The following is a 19,510-nucleotide window of genomic DNA, read 5'->3' as shown; positions in this document are numbered from 1 at the left end:
CACTCAAATGGTGAGCAATACCAATTTTAATTAAAAAATCAAAGTATTTACCAAACACTGTTTAGTTTATAATGGCGTAAAATTTGCGTGAAATTCAAATCTTATCGGTTTTCATTAAAAATTAAATCAACAACATAAAGTAATCATACGGCAACAATTATTTTAATATCAACAAAATAATTACAGAAATTGATACAAGATAAGAGGTCCGTTTGTGCAAAATAAATTATTTTCACCGACGGAATCTCTCGGGATTTTATATACCTAAGTGTCTGTATCGCGAGTCGCGACATTTCAGCTAATAAAGCATCAAAGTCAATTAAAAAGTATTACACTCCAAATACGGAGCTCGAGCGATACGGACGGGCATCGCGCGTACGAAACATCAAAAACGAGCAAACCAAGGTATACTAACCTACCCAATCGGTGCCTTAATTGAATCACATCCAACAAAATTCAAAAGCACGAACATCCCCATCATCGCGGACAAATGTGATGTAAAACCCCATTTGACTGGTTAAATCACAAGTTCTTAACTTAAACCGCCCACTCGGAAAGCGTTCCAAATTCAAATAACACCTCTGCACGCCTTTCGCCCAATAGCGACGCAGATATCCGAATAAAGAGTGCATTTCAACGATGTGTCAACACCCATTGGATTAAGTCGACCAATCAGCGCACAGCCGTCCATGTTCGTTATTTTTTTTTCTCGCTGGTCGGGCGAAAATTGAGTGTAGAGGGCTCATTCGGTCGCGCGCCACCACGGCGTTCGTATCGCGTACTCGCGTCACGAAAATGGATTGTGCTCTGTGTAACATGTGCTTCTGAGATTTGGTGAATATTTTTGTGACGGACCCGTTGTGTGCAAAAGCATGATGCCTCTCGCACCGACCCCTGTGGTGGCGGTGCCATCGAAGCCGAAAATAGGATTTAGTATAGACAGTATAGTTGGCGGCTCAGAGAGAGCAAAACATGCGTCGCCGCCGCTAGCCAGTCCTGGATCGCCCTCTCCGGTCGCTTCTCCTCGAAGTCCATCACCGCGCCCTTTATTACGGCCTAGTGCTTTACCAGCAGTTTTTCCGACTCCTGACTTGAAGAGGCTACCATACTTGGATGCTCAGAGTCACCATCACCAGTTCCTTGCGCACTTTCAAGGCGCCGCGTTAGCCGCTGCACTTGCTCATCAGCAGCAAGGGTTTGGAGGCCCTATTCCACCACACCCTCCACCTCATCCTGCCGCTCCAGTGCCGAGAGAATCTTATCAATTATATCCATGGCTAATCAACAGGCACGGGAGAATATTTCCACACAGGTTTCCTGGAGGTAAGAATTTTATACTACAATTTTACTTTAAGCTAGACATATAGTTTGCCTTACCTTAGTTATATAAGCGATGGGTATAATCCAATTATAGCTACACTTATTGGGGATAATGCGTAGACATGCTTTATGCTTTCTATCATGAAATTCACTAAAGGTGTAACATCGCATATTATCTTTTGATGATTTTGACGCTGTATTAATACAGCAACATTAATACCTATGCAAGTATTAATATCTACAGTTCTGTGCTAGTGTGATAAGTACCTTAATATGAGAGAAAAGAACAAAGAGGGAATGGTGTTCAGATATGTACCGTAAGGTACGAAAAATATAGAGTGGAAATTTTGCTTTAGCATAGGTTATTCCAGGAGTATCTGTCTAACACCATCGTCGATATCTACAGGCTATAATAAATATGGATTAGAGTACTGATGAAATGAGGAAATATATGTGAGTGAATGTGGAAGAAAAATTCTTGAAAGATTTAATTTGAATAGGAAACAAGCCGACGGCCAATTTGATGGTAAATATCAACTGTCGCTATATGGACCTACCAAGGACATCACTTCGTCATAAGAGTGATGGTAGGTAGTACCCCTTAAGTCTTTCCATTCCGGAAGACGAAGGGTTCATTCTACCCTTTAAACCGAAAAACTGCTCACAAGGGGCTTGGAGACTGAAATAGGTGAGATAGACATATTCAGAAGACTTTGTATAAATTCTATTTTGTTAAATATTTATTGATTCGAGAGATATCGAGCGAAAGTGTTACATTATCGGCAAGGGCCTCCCTATATCTATATCAACATCGGCTAAATTAGAGATATGCATATGCATGTTGAAAAAGAACTCTTGTCTGTAGCGCTTATATGAATAGATTGATAAATGTAAAGGTCTGTTGAAATACTGCAATTTATATGACATTTCGTTATTTTCACCTATCACAATCTGAGATACTCATAATGATTTGTGTACGGCATTTTCGGATGTACTTAATCTCGGATCAATAAAAGATTTCGAAATCATTTTACTTCCTTTTATTTATTTTATATTATGTGTCTTGTTTTGTGTTTTGTTACATTCTATATTTGTTATACCTAAGATTAATTAATTTTAAATATATGTACCGACATGTGTTGACGGAACATAAGGAATTAAATTTTAATTTTCAAGCCGCTAGAACTCTTCAAAACAGCAGATCTATTGTATTGTATAAATACTATAAGTGCCCGCGGTTTCAATAAAAAATATAACCTATGTGTTATTCTGACGCATATCTAAGCTATATTACCAGTAAAGTTTCATCAAAATCCGTTCAGTAGTTTTTGCGTAAAAGTGTAACAAACATCCATACATACAAAGTTTCGCATTGATAAGATGTGCGTGGTGTATCCTATCTATATGTACTTAAGGTAGGTATTTATAAGATATACGTGAGGGATGTAAGTACTTAAGTGAGAGAGCTGGGTACCTAATGTAGGTATACCTATCTATTTGCATGGTACATGATCAAAATCACAGAACAAAGTTTTTTCTGTGAAATTCGTTTGTATTGTTTACATTCTAGAGTAAATATGTTGTTTCAATTTAAACAGAAGTTTAATAAATAAATTTTATGGTAGAAATATGTCATAACGGTATGCACAAATAGCAGTTCCTATTAGTAGGTAGATAGCACCTACTTGCCTACGTATATTATTATCAATTGGCATCTTTGGAAGTCGCTTCCGCTACCGTTGTTCGCTTAGATCTTTTAAACTGCGCAACGGATTTTAATGCAGTTTTTAGCAATAGATAGTTATTCATGAGGAAGATTTACATATATGTACAATACATGTACGCCCGTGCGAAGCCGGTAGTAGAACTAGTAGTAGGTTCGTAATGCGGTATATATTTTGTGGGTAAATCTGTACTGTGAAATATATGTGCAGGTACTCATTATATCGTAATAAAAGTGTAAACTAATAAAAATGTCATTAAAATAAATTATAATCCAATTTAATATCTATATTTTGCACAACTCTGTAAGTTATCGCTTAATTAAATGGATGTTTACCAAAAAATAATGATTGAAAGGTCAATTAAGTATGCTACGAATAATGACCCAATCTTAAAACACTTGTAGATAGATATATGTATCAGTAAAGATGGTAGTAAATTAAGAGTATATTAGCATTAGGTATAATATAAATGTGTAATTAAAAAGCGTACCAAAGATATAAAATTATAAAACAAAATATTCCTATTTGTAATAATCAGCAGCACAGATCTCAAAATTTATTTGCAAATATATTATCTACATTTGTTGATATGGCTATACTTGTGGTTATTATGTTATGACTTTATGCTACTTATGTTCCCAAAATAGCTACATTTTTGGAGCTTACTATATATTCTGATGTCTTTATTTCCTTATTTAATTATGTAATTAAACTGAATAATCACCATCATGAAAAACTACCTCGACTCCATAACATTATTTTTGACATATTTTACATATAACAGATTTTAACGGTCGGTTACCTACGCGTTGTTGAGTTTGAGTGGCTTTGTCTATTTACATAATACACAAAAACTAATATTTTCATTATAACTAACTATATGGCAATGTTGAAAAAATTTTTGGTTTGGATATAACTGAAAAGATGAGTAATTCCTATGTAGGTGTTGAAGAAGAAAGATTTTTATACATCTTAATTTTAATGTAGTAACTACCTATACCTATAGGTAATAGTTAATCTGATAAAATTATTGCAATGTACGTATATTCATCACATTTTTTTTTCAAAAAATTGTGATGCCACATGTTTTTTAATTACACATAGATAGTGATTGATTTTGTTTACTACAGGAGAAATAAAATTGGGAACAAAGATTTTTACCGAGATGTTGGTCATATCAAGTTGTGTATAAACCTACATTGAAATTTGAATTTTATGTCTAATCTTGAAGTAGGAAATTGAACTTTATCAATTATAAACATAAGTAGAAAATATGGTGTATCTCCACGTTTCTTGTGTAACATATACAATAAATACTCGTCAAATTCGTCCTGAATTTTGTTTATTAAGCTGGTAGAAAATTACAATTACATATATAAAAAAATGACTGAATTTTAAAATGTGATAATTTATTTCATGATCATAAGACAATTAATAATGAAGTAATATATTAGCTATACAAATATGTATGTATAATATTTATGTTGTTTTGTATGCAACATTGTCGTTATCGCTATTGTTTATAATAAGTCCATATGATTATTTCAAGTTGGATAACTATTTAATATTTCAATAAAGGTAACCTATTGTAACACGTGATTACCTAATAGGTATATTACGTACATATCTGGGTTTTTTTATACTAGGATGGTGGCAATCAAGCATACGCCACATTTGATGGTAAATGGTTACCATAGCCTATGAACGCCTAAGACACCAGGGGTGTCACGTGCGTGTAGCAGAGTAGACCTTTAAGAAACCTTAATAATTATTAAATAACCATAAGTACACTTCATGAAAAACCGCGTGCAGTAGTCTCGTGAGAAAATCTGAGTCTAATTACACCTAACAATGTTTTTCTTTACTATTCTATACTAAGTTGATTTAATATAAAATAAAGTTGGACATATGTTAATTATTGTATTTTACGATGTTCGTATTTATCAGTTATAGCATGGCGATAAGAATAAACTATTTTCGTGGTGCAGTAAAATACGTAAACATTGTAATACCGGGCCTATTTTTCAGTCTTAACTAACACTTTGCTTGTGGTAGTTTTAAATCTTTTCGGGCCATAGGCACTAGGCTCTGCCTAGGTTGCCTCGGCTCCACCCCTGTATATAGTTCTACAAATATTTATTACCTATAGGTATTATATTATTAGTAAAACAATTCATAACTACTTAGGCTTTACCAGACATAAGCTACAAAATATAATTGCGTGTCACTATTCACTTGGATATAAATATCAAATGTCCAACACGGTTTGAATATTAAGAAACAGCGTCCCGTTGACAGAATAATTTCAACAAAAAACATAGTAGCTTATCTTGAAACACGAGAACATTATGATAAAAAGACCCGTTATCTCTCGCCACAACGAGATCGTTGTCGGCACTTGAAAAAAACAAAAGAAAAATTAAAATATTAATCCTTTAAACAACTTGTCTTTCTTTGGACACGTTTTTTGTTGTACTGGCAAGTGGTAATGGAACTAAACAAAGTGCCTATTGATACTATTTTGCTATTGAGTTTGATGACAGAAAAAGTCAAGTGTTTGACTAATAGTGTCGAATCAAAGCATACTAAATGCTTATCCATTAAATTGGTTGTAATATGTGCTTACGTTTTTTTTTTACAGAAAATAAATAAATACCTAGGTATATGTACCCACTAAAAGATGGATATGTTAGTTTTATAAATAAGCGTTCATTGACATAAAACGCACGCATGCTTCAATACCTAGATTATATTTATTAATACTTCAACTTCCGATTCAATATCTTATGATCTTATTTCAAAAATATATTGTAATACATGTTTTTTATGGGTTAAAATAGAATGGCGGCGGTTCTATAGATATAAGGTGGAGGGAAGTGATACACTATTAGCAGTGGGTGGGCTCTATTACTAATAACTTTCCCCGCTCGAAATATATGTACAATATTAATTTATATTTTTCAAGTTAGTTAAAATTTAGTTAGTCATAGTTTATTATTTATGTATTTTGTTAGCGGTTCAGATAGAAAAGGACATAAGATACTTTCTGTACCTGTCTATTTGTTAAGCAAATGTATTCGCGATTAAAATATACTTAGTAAATAATATGTTTAAATTATTGCGTTGATATATTTATGAGCAATAATTTATTTATATGATAAGTACATTGTACTTATTTGTATTAAATATAATTATCATTTTAGATAATTAACGGAGCGTCTAATGAGTAGGTATTGTATTTGTAACACTTCTAATGATATTTTTTATTAGATAGATAGTGTTTTAAGCAGTCAGTCATTTTTATTGATTAAATTTCGTCATAATAGCTCAGCTCATATCTGTGTGTTTTTTTGTAACACAACATGCAGACATATATATGGGTGCGTATATATACCGAGTTAGAAACTTGCTATTATAAAAAACATGCCATAGAAAAGAAATCCAGGAAAATATGAAGTAATTACCGTTTAAAACTTTCTACTAAGATACATGCTTTATTTAAAAAAAACTTTTCTAATCTATTCTATAGGCATGTTCATTCATTCATAATTTAAGAGCTATCCTCTTGTCGGAGGAGCTCTTGCCACTTTCCGCAATCTTCCATCATGCTCTTTAATTTTTGATACACGACTCCCATTGTCCTGGCGCATAGACAAGTAAAAATGATAGTTGGCATACCTAATTATATGGAATGTTAATTAATAGATAAATATAAAGAAAATAACCAGTAGACACGTTTTTATAGTTATTAAGGAGGCTAATGAACTAATAGATTTTTGTATACTGTATAGGTAGTTAGTATATTTATATATACATACATAGGTATACATTAAATACAATAGTTGAAATATCATATATTTAAATCATTATAATACCTATAATATTTATAGTAATTGAAATGTGTAGTTATAAAATATAAAAAAATCATGTACATACATATGTGTAACATATGTTTAAATTTTAGGTACCTTTAAATTTTATTTTAAAAAAATCTGAGACAATCATCCATCAGCATCAAAAATGTCTCATTAACCGCTAACCTCTTTGGACACATTTCATAATTACCAGTGGCTGCTGTGATACCCTCTGACTTCATACAATGTAGCTGCCCATTAGTCGTAATTATGAATCCGATATCTTAATTATACAATGATAAATTCAATGAGACTTATTACTGGTACTTAGTGCAACATTGTAGATGTTTATTAAATTTTGCTAGATAATATACGACATTGAATGCTTATTTGATTTTAATATACTTATTTATTATTAACTACTTGGTATGCCCTCGTCTTTCAATTATTAAAGCGATAAATGAATTTATTATTAAGTGAAAGGGGTAGGGAATTGTATGTTGGTAATGAGAACTGTATTTTTTCACTGGTTTCATTATTTACTAATTTCTAATACCTAATAAAGGTAGTAGGTTGGTTCTGGTTCATTGGAAGTTGGTTTAAAAAACGGGATTTTATAAGTATCTCATATCTGATAGATCATATTCTACATAATATAGTATTATTACACAGGTTTAACTTGTTTTATTGTTTGATTTGTTAAATAAGTTTTATGCGTCTTGATACTGACTCTATTCTTGTTCAATTAAGGTGGTTATATGTACCTACGTTGGTTTCCAGGGTAGAGTCTACTAGGAGGTCAATCTGACTAATCCCACCCTCTACCTCTCGCAATTAGTAAGTATTGACCGCTGAATGGAACTTGGACTCGACTATCTTTGAAGATTACAATTTCAATAAACTGAAATGATTGTACAGTTTACAGGTCAATTGCTTTTTAATATGTAAAACATAGTTTAATTCAAGAAATTTTTATCAACCGAACCCTAGGTCGGAATGTTGTAGGTATATCTTTAAAACACTGACGTTAGCCGTTGTCAAATAAAATAGTTATGAGAGACAAGTATCGTGGTGTATTAGTACTTAAACATACTTAATTCAACAAGTCGATCAATTCAATCAATGATACCCTCGGTAGTCTAGCGATTTAGCACACCGCTTTACTTTTGATAGTCGCGGGTTCGATTCCTCGCACCACGCAAGCATTTGTATTCATGAGTATGTTTCTTTGTAATTGTTCTGTGTGTTTTTTATGTTTATTATTTGTTATGAATTTACAAAAAAAATCTATGTAATTATACCTACCTATAAGTTGTCTAGTATCCATAAACCAAGCTCTGTTTTCCTTGGGCCTAGACAACATTGTGAGAATTGTTAAGGTATAGGTATTATTAATAATTAAAGTATGATTTAAAATTACAATGGCTGCTTCATTTTGCGTTATTTAGTTCGGTCGGCACCCAATTTTAAGTGGTAATGTCCTGTCAAATATAATAAAAAAATTGACAGAACGAGCTTACGCCAATTAGATCCCTATTGTTCCGGCGATCCGGACTCCAATAGTATACTATAATGATTAGATGCTCTTTACTATAAAAACGGGAGTAGCTTCACCCCTGCTCCATTATCAACGTCAACAAAAAAACCTATCTATTTCATCCCTCGCCGCTTCAAACAAAATATTATTGAGCAAATAAGCTCTGCTGGTAAATAACGCATCCCCTTCAATTGACTGCCACCCTTGTGTAATAACAATAATATTATTATGAACCCGCGTCAAAGAATTTAATTTTAATTAAACCGGCTTTTCGTGATCTTTTTTTGCAGCAAAATATAATGTAAAAATTCTCTTTGGTATAACATTAAATAATTGGAATGCTGGCTACCGTAACAAGTAGTGTTGTTGTCACTTATTCTGATGTGTGCAAAAAATACAACTAAGTATATTTTTTATATCTGTCATAGGAATTTACGTATCTACTAAATTGGATATATCATCTGTCGTTTTATTATTTGCTTCTTTATTGGCAATAACTATTTTGAATATTATAAGTGCTTGTAGTTTTTTGTGTAGGTATGTATGTATACCTATTCGATATAGGTATGTATATTGCATCATAACTGTTAATTTCTAGTTGAAAACCCGTTAAAGCGTATTAAGAATTCGTGGGGTATTCTTTTAATAAAACATCAAATTAATGCAAGTTACAGTTGTAACTGTGTGAAAGTTTATTGTGTCAGTCACATGGAGGGGTTATGGTGTAGTAGCCAAAAATAAAAAAATAATAACTTTGACAAAGAGTCTTTATGTCACGGAGACGGGGACTCAACGTCAGCGATTATAAACGGATGTATTGTTGTTTGAAATTTGATTGTTTTTTTAGGGCAGTGATGGAGGTGATACTATCGATATCCGTAGCTCATGCTTAATTTTAAAAATAATATAAGAGTGTATAAGGAAAATATTCTAAATTAAAAAAAAGGAATAAAAATTCTTTTACCGTAACTTTACATAACTATATAATGTATTAAACAAGTAAACTAGGTTGATATTAGATATTATTGTTAATATGAATAAGAACTATAGGTATATATAACACTCTTTATTGAGGTAGATGCTAAAATCAGTTCCACCTAATATATAGGTAAGTAGCTACCTAATTAATTAGACGAGCGATTGTAATACCTACATATACCTATATTTTTTAAGAACCAAGTTCTATAGAATGTATTGAACGTTCTGTCGACACTTCACTTAACTATTAGGTATGCAGTTACTCTTGTAGATATCGTTTGTATAAAAATCATGGTAGTCCCGAAAGTCACATATTTCGTTACGCGCCTTTTTCTTAATTACCACGATTGTTGGCTCCGTTTTTTATAGTATTTCTTTAAAAAGGATTGAATGGCTTATAATTGGATGTAATTTGAGTCTACTTTGTTGTTGAGCGATGGTGTGGGACGATTAACTGGCGTTTTAAAGCAACAATTTATAATGGCTGTTACGTTGGTACTACTGCTCGGCCATTTCGTTAGTGATGTGATCGGTAGTTTAGACAAATGATTTACAATGTCGACTCCACAGTCTGAGTGGTAGTCGGAAATTATGATTAATTAATCGGAGTTGTTATTGTTTGGAAAAAGTAGTTGGTCAACTGTTTATAAAGACTAGACTATTGAATATATTATTATAGTAGTTGCGAGTTGCCGTTTTTTTGATGTTAAGATAGGTAAACTTGTACATACTATAATCAAATTCACCTTATTGTAGATAACTTTATAATTTATGTCCCTCGTTATTTAATGAAATACTGAAGTTCCAAAGTGACCAAGTTAGTTTATATAAACTGTTTTTAGAATATACCTATTATAGTGTCTTTATAATACCTATATAAACTTAATAAAAAGAAGTTAACAAAATTACAGAAGTAGTCATAGACAAAACATTAACACAGTAGGCCTTTACCTACTAGCAATAGCCAATTAATAGAATCTTTATTGAATAACGACCATTAGACATCTTATGGTGTGAAATGTTCGCATTAATAGCCCATAAAGACTCATAGTTTTTGTTAAAAACGAATATAAAGTTACGGATAATCGTTAAATTACTTTATTGTGAGTTTCATATACCCATAAAATATTATATAACTGTCTGTTTGAACGCGTTTTCTTGAATTAGTTTTTTATTTAATACCTACTTATAAAGAAAACAATTTAAATGTATAATGTAATAAACCATTTACTTTATTGAAATTGTTATAATTAAAATCTCAACTATAGTCCAAGTTCCTATCAACGGTCAATACTTGGATACACACTAATTATGGTGTTCATATCTATTCATAACGTAACCGTTATATCAATCAATTGTAGATAAATTGCGTTTGATTATATTTTTTTATTGTTCATTCTTCGTTGTATGATAAAATTACATTTTATTGCTGTTTTTTAGTCAGTGATACTGCTATAAAATCATTAATATTACAGTTTTATGGATAATTTACAATTTCAAAAATTTTAATTTCATAATTATATTTATTAATATTAAAATATACTTTAACAAACGCTATTATTCACGTTTGTTCAACTCTAAAAATAATTTAGTCTTACTTGAAAGATTATCTCGCGAAATTAAAAGCACATGACATGATTGTTATACATTTAAGGACATACGTTCACGTGGTTTCAGGTGTTTACAGAATCAGTTCATTAAACAATCCGATCATCTAGACTAGAACATAATTATTTTTATTTATAATCGTAGTAGTTAGTATTTAGGTTGGTGTCGCGGTGGTTGACTGCCATTCAATCCCGCAATCCGGCACATGGCGTTGGATGAGGAACAGGAATCTTGGAGTTTCTATTGAATAGGAGTCTCACAGAAGGGTCTCCATGAAGATTTTCTCCAAGTAAAATAAACGTGTCTAGGTAGGTAATTATACCAACACCGTATATCCACTTAATAATAAATACTTGGAGCATATCTTTGTGTATCTCATGTATGTTTTATTTATAAATATTTTTGTAAAGATCACACAGATAAAATTAAAAATTAATTGATCAATTTTATTTGCTAATCGAATGTATATCGTTCATTAAATAATAATTGTATTATTGTTAGAAATATTGTTATATGTGTAATTATTAGGCAATAGACACTAAAATAAATTAACAATATTATAGATCTAACAATAAAAACAAATTATCAGTCGTAATAAAACTCTGGTTTTATAGTTTTCGTGACACTGTTAGGGTTATCTTCGCGATAAAAGTATTTCAATAACAAAATGAAATGTTACGCCATATCGTTATCTGAACTAATAATTATGAGTTTGAATTATGCCGCAGATAAATTAAGTTCCCAGTTCGATTCTCGATTGAGATAATTTTACGTTTTTTGCTACGTTAGATCGAGGTAGCTTTGTACACTGTCTTCGAGGGATACCTCTATCTCACATATTTCTGTCGCCAAGCTGCTTGATTTGTAAGATATGTTGCGGTTGCTGGGTGAGATATGGCAGTGAGAGCATGGGTGTTTGTCTCTTTGGCCCTTCGGAATGGTTGAACTTGAGCGGTGCTGTTCATGTATACACCGTGTAAGGTCAGTTTCCTTGCCAATGCAGGTATCTGGATTATGATGAATGATGATATCATGATGAAACTACATATTATAGGCATAAATAATAAAGTAGGTACCTGTAGTATAGTTAAGTTAAGAGTGGTTGGTTTATTTCTTCATTCACCGTGTAAACTATTATTAGTTCAACGTTGTAATAGACTTTGGAATTATCCTATAAGCCTTATCAAGTGTATTTCTATTATGAACAGTGAATCAACAATGCGTGCTACGTTTTATTTCGGTCTGAAGGATACTTTAAGGTCAATGCTATTTCGAACGCAAGAGATGTTAATTCTCACTATATCGACTACTTTTTTGACATAGTGTGAGTAAGAAGAGCGTGTATATTGTTGTATAATACAATGTATACGAAGTGTAGGTAATTTACATTATAATCTCTTCCCAGTGATATTAATACTCGCTTAATTTTTTGGAAGCCATAAAATGCAACATATAGCTTCTTTGAACGTCGTAAAAAAATGTGTGAAACTCATTAGTGAAGTAAATTGGTGCGATTTGCAATGCGTACCAGTAATAATATCACGCGAAACTCCCATTTATGTTGACAGCAGCGAGAGTAATAATTAAATTGTCGTTACTCGACGATTACCTGCAACTTAATGTGCAAAATGTAATGATCCTTATTGAAAATAAGACTATAATGCAGCTTAAATGCAGTGCTCGTAATAAATGAAAAATAATAACTCTTTTAGAGATCAATACCAAGTTATATGGAATCTTCAGATTAACTGATCCTTTCATCTATTAATCTGTTTAAACGTTTTAATAACCACATACTGTAGAGGAGCAGATTGTTAGTAATTGTAACTAGCCCTTGCTAATTATATCAGTCAAGGACCAAATAATAATTAGTTCAGTTGTATTAAAACAATTAGGAAGTGATAAAATTCTGAATGATTATTATTGATTCATATTACGACAGTTTTCTAAAAGTAAAAAAAAATCACTAACTTTTTCATCATTCACTCTTAAAATAAAAACAAATTAAGAAATTTTTCTAATCTTCTTAAGATTAGCTACTAAAAAATAATAATTGAAGTAATAAAATCTCTGATTTATTTAAATAAATTTTATCATACACAATTAAATGAAAAACTATTTTGTAAATGTTAAAAAGACAATTTGTAAATTTATTTTATTGTAAAAAATATACAAAACGGAACCCACGTTATTTAAATCCGATGCACGTATAACTATCTTTTCTTTAGAGTTACTTTAGGGACTGATTGAGTTGTTTAATTTGCAACTGCATGGTAACTATGTACGAGTAAGTAGTCAGTCGTCTCTTGTGAGTCCGTGTGATCATAATTATCATCATTATTGTCAGAAAGAAGACATTGTAAGGGACAGCTGGAAACTTTCTGTATAAAATGTAACCTTATCAATGAAAGTCTTTGTATTTTATATGGACGGTTGTTCATCTACGGAATTTTAAGTAGCAATACACAGTTTAATAAAAATAATGCATACGATATAAATATTATACTTATTATGTTTTTGTAATGGATGATGATGGAATGGCTCACCCGCACTCTCTGACGTTAGCCTGATGGGGCACCAGTGGATACTATCATCGTATCGGTGATCTAGTGGTTTAGCACTCGGCTTACTTTCCGATGGTCGCGAATTCGATTGCATGTACGGTGCAACAGGCAGTTAAAGCTTGATACAAACAGTATTGGTCTGGTTGTATACTAAGTATATTATTATTATTTAAAAAATGGAAGCATTTATATCAGTTAACTGATGACTGACATAACAGATCTATACTGAATACATGACAGACTAATAATATCAGCTCTGCTTAGTTTGGGTCTAGATGGCCCTGTGACGATTGTCCAGGTTAATTATTATTATTTATTTATTTAAAGTTATTGAAATTTTGTACCATAGATCGGCTTAATGCTAACATTATGTACCAGCCAATCTATAGGATTGTGGGATACTCGTAGGCTGTATTATTTGGTTATTTAGCACATCGTTACGAATTTATCAGGAATATTTTTCTTAAATATATCTCTTATATTATGTAGTTGTTGTATTTTATTTTATAGGTATATTGTGAGTTTCCAAGTTTGTCTTTACACGTTACATACGTCAGTGGAAAGCTGTACCGAGTTTATTAAAAACCAGTTGTGCCCACACCTTCGTATTCGTGCTGGTTTTTTTATTATCCCAAGGAAATGAGACAACATATATGACAATTTTACACGTAGTAAAAATTATTCTATTTGTTGACCGAGCTACTAAGTTTTAACAACGCATTGGCCACAAGAGGCTTCTCATGATGACGTGATTCAATCATTTACATCAAGTTGTCATGAGGTCACAATAGGTGATGGGCATCACTTCTAATATTCTTTTTTTTGTAACTTATTATGCCAAACTTACTTAGCTGACGGTGAGTTAAAAAAATGTTTTGAGTATTCACAGAATTGTTTTCTATGCTGTTTAAATAGGTATTTTTATAGTTATGTGAAATTACTTGCATTTGTGCACACTACCGTAGCTTCACCCAATCTAATAGCTCTATCTATTGCGTCAAAACGAAATATCAATAGACGATTATGACAAACCAAACAAAATACCTTCACGCTAATTCTTAAAGCACGTATTTGTGTTTGAACACTCCACACGAATTGCAATTTTATGTTTACCCGTATTTGAACCTGATTTACTCATAGTAGATATGTGCAGACTTTTAGATGCCTTATAGGTACAATCAAATGATGCCTTTTACAATTAAATATTTTTACAATTCCTCGTTACGTCACCTAGAATACATCTTACAATAGTCACCATCTTAAACAGCAGTCTATTTGTCTTATTCTCTTACCGCTCACACCTGCCATCATGAAGTCATGACTGTCGTTATTTTTCAGGCCTTATTTTATATACAGACTAACAATCTACCGAATCTGTAAATCAAATTAATAACTTATAATTCTCTTAATAATGCGATTTGGCAAACATAATTAAATATTATGTAATAATTTAATTGACAAGAACTTCTGTTATTGTCAATCTATATATAATCATTCGCTTATATTGCTCAAAGGCATACATTGCTCCGTCGTGCAATTATAATGTCATTAGTATATATCAGGACGACGCGGCGACGGCACAAGGCCACTACGCATAGAACCAGTATGTCTACAGTTAACTATGCTGGCGTTTACCACCCACGTTTAATACATTGCAATTTCCGTAACAGTTTATTAGGAAGTTTGAAAAATGAACTAATTTGTTTTATCTAATTAACCGAATACACTCTGTGATCTACAAACCTATTAATAAAAAAATTAAATAAGGATGTATAGCTATGAAATTTATCTGTAATAATATTTAAATGTAAACCATCAAAACAGTTGAATAAAGCGTTCTTAGGATTAAATCGACTTTCTACAATATTATATGAATATAATTCATTATAAAAACATGTGAAATTTAATTAAAATAACGACGTGAGGAATTTTAAATTCAATATCAATGGGTAGGTTACTATTTAAAATTTAATTATTCATCATTTTTATTAATAAAAAAGGCTAATAGACTTAGCAAAATAAAAATATTTATTAGTGCAGCAATTAAATAAAAAGTTTAGTATACCCACATACAGACAGCAGTAATTAAAATTACAAATAGGTATACTACCTACTCAGTGAACTAAACTAAGAAAAAAATAGGATAGGATAATAATATACATACATGCTTATCTACTATTCGTCACATTTAAGCTAGTTCTTTTTTTTCTTATTAATTTAGGACAGGGTAGCTTGTATAGTGTAATATATACTCTGAAACAGCCGAAACATTTCAATCGTATAATTATCTAAGTAACATTTAACGAATATTAATGACCCATAAAATAATAGTATATTTCATAAACGTCACTCAACTCGAACCTACTAGGCAAGCAACAATTTAAAACGAAATAGCTGTATATAATTTGTGGTCTTTCATTACTTCATAATTCTTAGTAAACGTACGTGAAACAACATAAGTGGTTGATAGATTACCCTCTCGGGCCGGTACGATCGTTTAGTGGTATAATCTTTGTTTAATTTAATTTTAATAGGCGGCACGTAGGTTCAAGGATAGTTCGTGCGGATTTTCGTTCTTTTCGATTTGAGTAACCAAAAATTCATATATAAAATATATATTTAGGATTTATAATTACACCGTTCCTTGTGATTATCTGCGAGTGTGCTATTAATAGTGCTTTAGAAACATCAAAATACTAAAAGCACTAGACAATAGACCTGTTATATAAATTGAATTATTGGTTTTTTATCAATGTCTGTCTGTCTATTTCTAATATCTACATCTAAAAATGCAATACAATAAAAATATATATATAATACGGCTAAGTATAAAATAAAAGCCAATAGCATAAGCCAAGCCGCTCAGTCCCAGTGTGGTACACCTAGTAGTAGGCTAATATCCCCCTATCAGCACTGCATGTCATGGTATGGTATTATTATACAGAAACTTAAATGTCAGTCTAATTATGCACTTATTTATCTTTAAGCAAAAATAGCCAAGTTGTCTGTAAACAATAAATCAAATGAAATACAAAGGTTATCAGATTGACACGCGAATAAATCTGTGCCCGATTGTAGATAGGTCAAAAATTCTAAGCAAATTATAATTGTACCTTTGAAATGTGGCAATTAGAACGATAGTGTTTTTGCCAAGTTTAATTAGCGAGTCAATTGTAGTTATATTTTCTAAAAATGTATTAGTAACAAAACTAATAGCACAGTAAATTAGATTAAAAATCATCTAATAGAAAAATATACCTTTATTTGTTATCATTATCATCACCATCATTACATAGTATAAAACAAAGTCGCTGTCGCTGTCTGTCCCTATGTATGCTTAAATCTTCAAAACTAGGTAACAGATTTTAAAGCGGCTTTTTTTAATGGATAGAGTGATTCAAGAGGAAGGTTTATATATATTGTACATGTATACCCGTGCGAAGCCGGGCCGAGTGGTAGTATTATATATTAGATTGTTATCCCAGGCAGGGATTAGTCAGAGACAATGCCCACATTTCGCTGGGTAATTAAGTGGACCAATTTTGCTGAAGTCTCTTGGATTCATTTAGCTTGTTATTAGTATTGCCATATCCTAAAAGTCAGTGAGAAATATTATATTATTCGCGTTATGTTTCATTTAATAAATATTTATAAGAAATAGGCTATTCCTAAAGTGACAGTTCCATATTCATTTTGTCGTGATTGACATAGATTTATTCGTGATAAAAGGATTTTTTTTATAACGCAATAGTCATAGATAATATATTCTCGCAGTGAAGGTTGCCTTGTAGTTTTTTTCACTTACTTGGATTTATTACTACATTTAAATGAGATACTCACATATCGCTCGAGGAAAATAAATAAAAAAACAAATCATTTATGTCGTTAAAGATTTCCTTAAATTGTGTTAATTAAATACAATTGTATGATCGTTAAAAATACCTTTTTGGTATAAAATTATTATTTTATACTTGTACGTCTAGTCGCTTACCATTCGCAGTAGATAGGTAGTATCATCCCACTATAAGATAAGACTTTCTTTAGGCAGACTGTCTATTTGTTTATGATGTATATTAGGAGAAACTTAATAATAATAATAATAATATTATTCTAATTTTATTTCTCTTGCAATTTTCATATTTTACATTGTTCCCTGGTATCTAAACGAAGTATAAACCTGTATTTTAGGTTGGTACCTAAAATACAGGTTTATACTTCGTTTAGATAAGTTACTGGTTAACTTCTGTAAGAGACTTTTACAATTTATAAAAATATTAAAAAATATGTTCTAATTGATGCATTCTTTGTCTTAGGTCCAGATATACCTGGGTTCCTCCTGCAACCATTCAGAAAACCGAAAAGAATTAGAACCGCCTTCTCTCCATCACAGCTTCTCAAATTGGAGCACGCCTTCGAGAAAAATCATTACGTGGTCGGGGCGGAGAGAAAACAGCTAGCACAGGCATTAAGTCTCACAGAAACGCAGGTTAGTCAAGTTTACTTTACAACTTGTATCAAAACTAGATGAATTAATTCTAATCTGAATCTAAAAATATAAAACATAAAATAAATTACAAAAATTAAAATAATATAAGAGGCCTCTTATGTCAACATTAGTGTTCTGGATAGACAAAGTATGAGTGATATGACAGGTGTCACGTGATGTTGTTCATGTACATAGGCGCCGGTTATCACTTTACTTCAGGTAGCATGTGTCCTATTTAGAAATAGAAATAATCTTTATTCAAATAAACTTAATATAAGCACTTTTGAATAGTCAAGTTTTTTTATCCTACCGCTTATTCGGAATGCAGATTCATCACAAGAAGAATAAGCAAGAAACTTGTGTGTTGCTCTTTTAAATAAATATTGATATATTTCAATAACATAAATAAAAAATACCTATACCTTTATAATATCCAAGATTCAGACGCGTTAATGTTTTGATTAAACGCAACATTATTCGAACGATCACATGTCTTTGGATTTATTAATATGGGTATTGTTATTATACAACAGTATAATCACTTTATTAACAACTCAGTATACATACTCAGTAGTACATAGGATGAAATTATTATAAGATGTACCTAAATAAATTATAAGACAGTCATAGGTAGATACCTGCTTATGTTATGAAAAGATGATGATTCCGTAAATCATTAATTAAATTATCGAAATATTTGTGTTTTTCTACATATTTAGTTTAGGTACATTTAAAATACCTAAGTAGTCTATAAAAAAATAGTAGAAATACTATTTTGTAGGCTGTATTGAATGTCAATGCATATTATGTTAGTACTCATATACCTATTTGGACTAACACCAAAAATTCTCATAGTAAGAACTACCAATGTAAATTGTAATAATGTATGTAACATCTATAAAAAATGTAATATTGTGTATACGTATAATACGACCAAACATAAACATAGTCGATTTTTATTATAGATTAAAGATGACAGGAGCTATGGTTAATTGCATGGCGTCAAGTAACTATGCAAAAGTACGCATAACTGCGCGAATTCTATACTTAAAAACCGTTTAACGATAATAACTTTCAATTATTAAAAAAAGGCGATAAGAAACCAACTCATGCCTAGCAACTAAAACAATGAAATAACTTCAAATGTATCAGTGCAGTCACTAATTAGTTGCAGTTGGAAGCAAAAAGTTGATTACTGGATCATTAGGTGTGTATAGCGTGCGCTGCGCCGTGCGTACCGACAGCAAAAAATAGTAACACTAACACGATATTTTTAATAAGCTAAAACACTACTTACTGATTACAAGGTACTTAATAAGTATATGTATGTGTTATTGTTTGCTTATATTTATCAATGAACTGCGAAAAATACAACATATTTTCAATTCTGATCAGATTTTAATTATTTTTATTACAATTGATAAGGTTTGCTTCTATGG

General features: G+C 31.3%; 1 protein-coding gene across 1 annotated transcript in view; it reads left to right on the top strand.

Annotated features, from left to right (window-relative positions):
- The first annotated feature begins 759 nt into the window (after positions 1-759).
- The window catches only part of LOC131841235 (homeotic protein empty spiracles-like), a 33,252-nt gene continuing 14,501 nt past the window's right edge, over positions 760-19,510 (top strand). The window contains exons 1-2 of the mRNA XM_059189515.1: positions 760-1,323; positions 17,899-18,071. Coding sequence (XP_059045498.1) covers positions 873-1,323; positions 17,899-18,071 — 624 coding nt within the window. The 5' untranslated portion in view covers positions 760-872. The remainder of the gene's footprint in view (positions 1,324-17,898; positions 18,072-19,510) is intronic.

The sequence above is a fragment of the Achroia grisella genome, unplaced genomic scaffold (assembly GCF_030625045.1).
Source record: "Achroia grisella isolate CSIRO2021 unplaced genomic scaffold, CSIRO_AGI_Agris_v1 utg1576, whole genome shotgun sequence".
Lineage (NCBI taxonomy): Eukaryota > Metazoa > Arthropoda > Insecta > Lepidoptera > Pyralidae > Achroia > Achroia grisella.
This window is presented reverse-complemented; position numbering and strand designations above follow the sequence as displayed.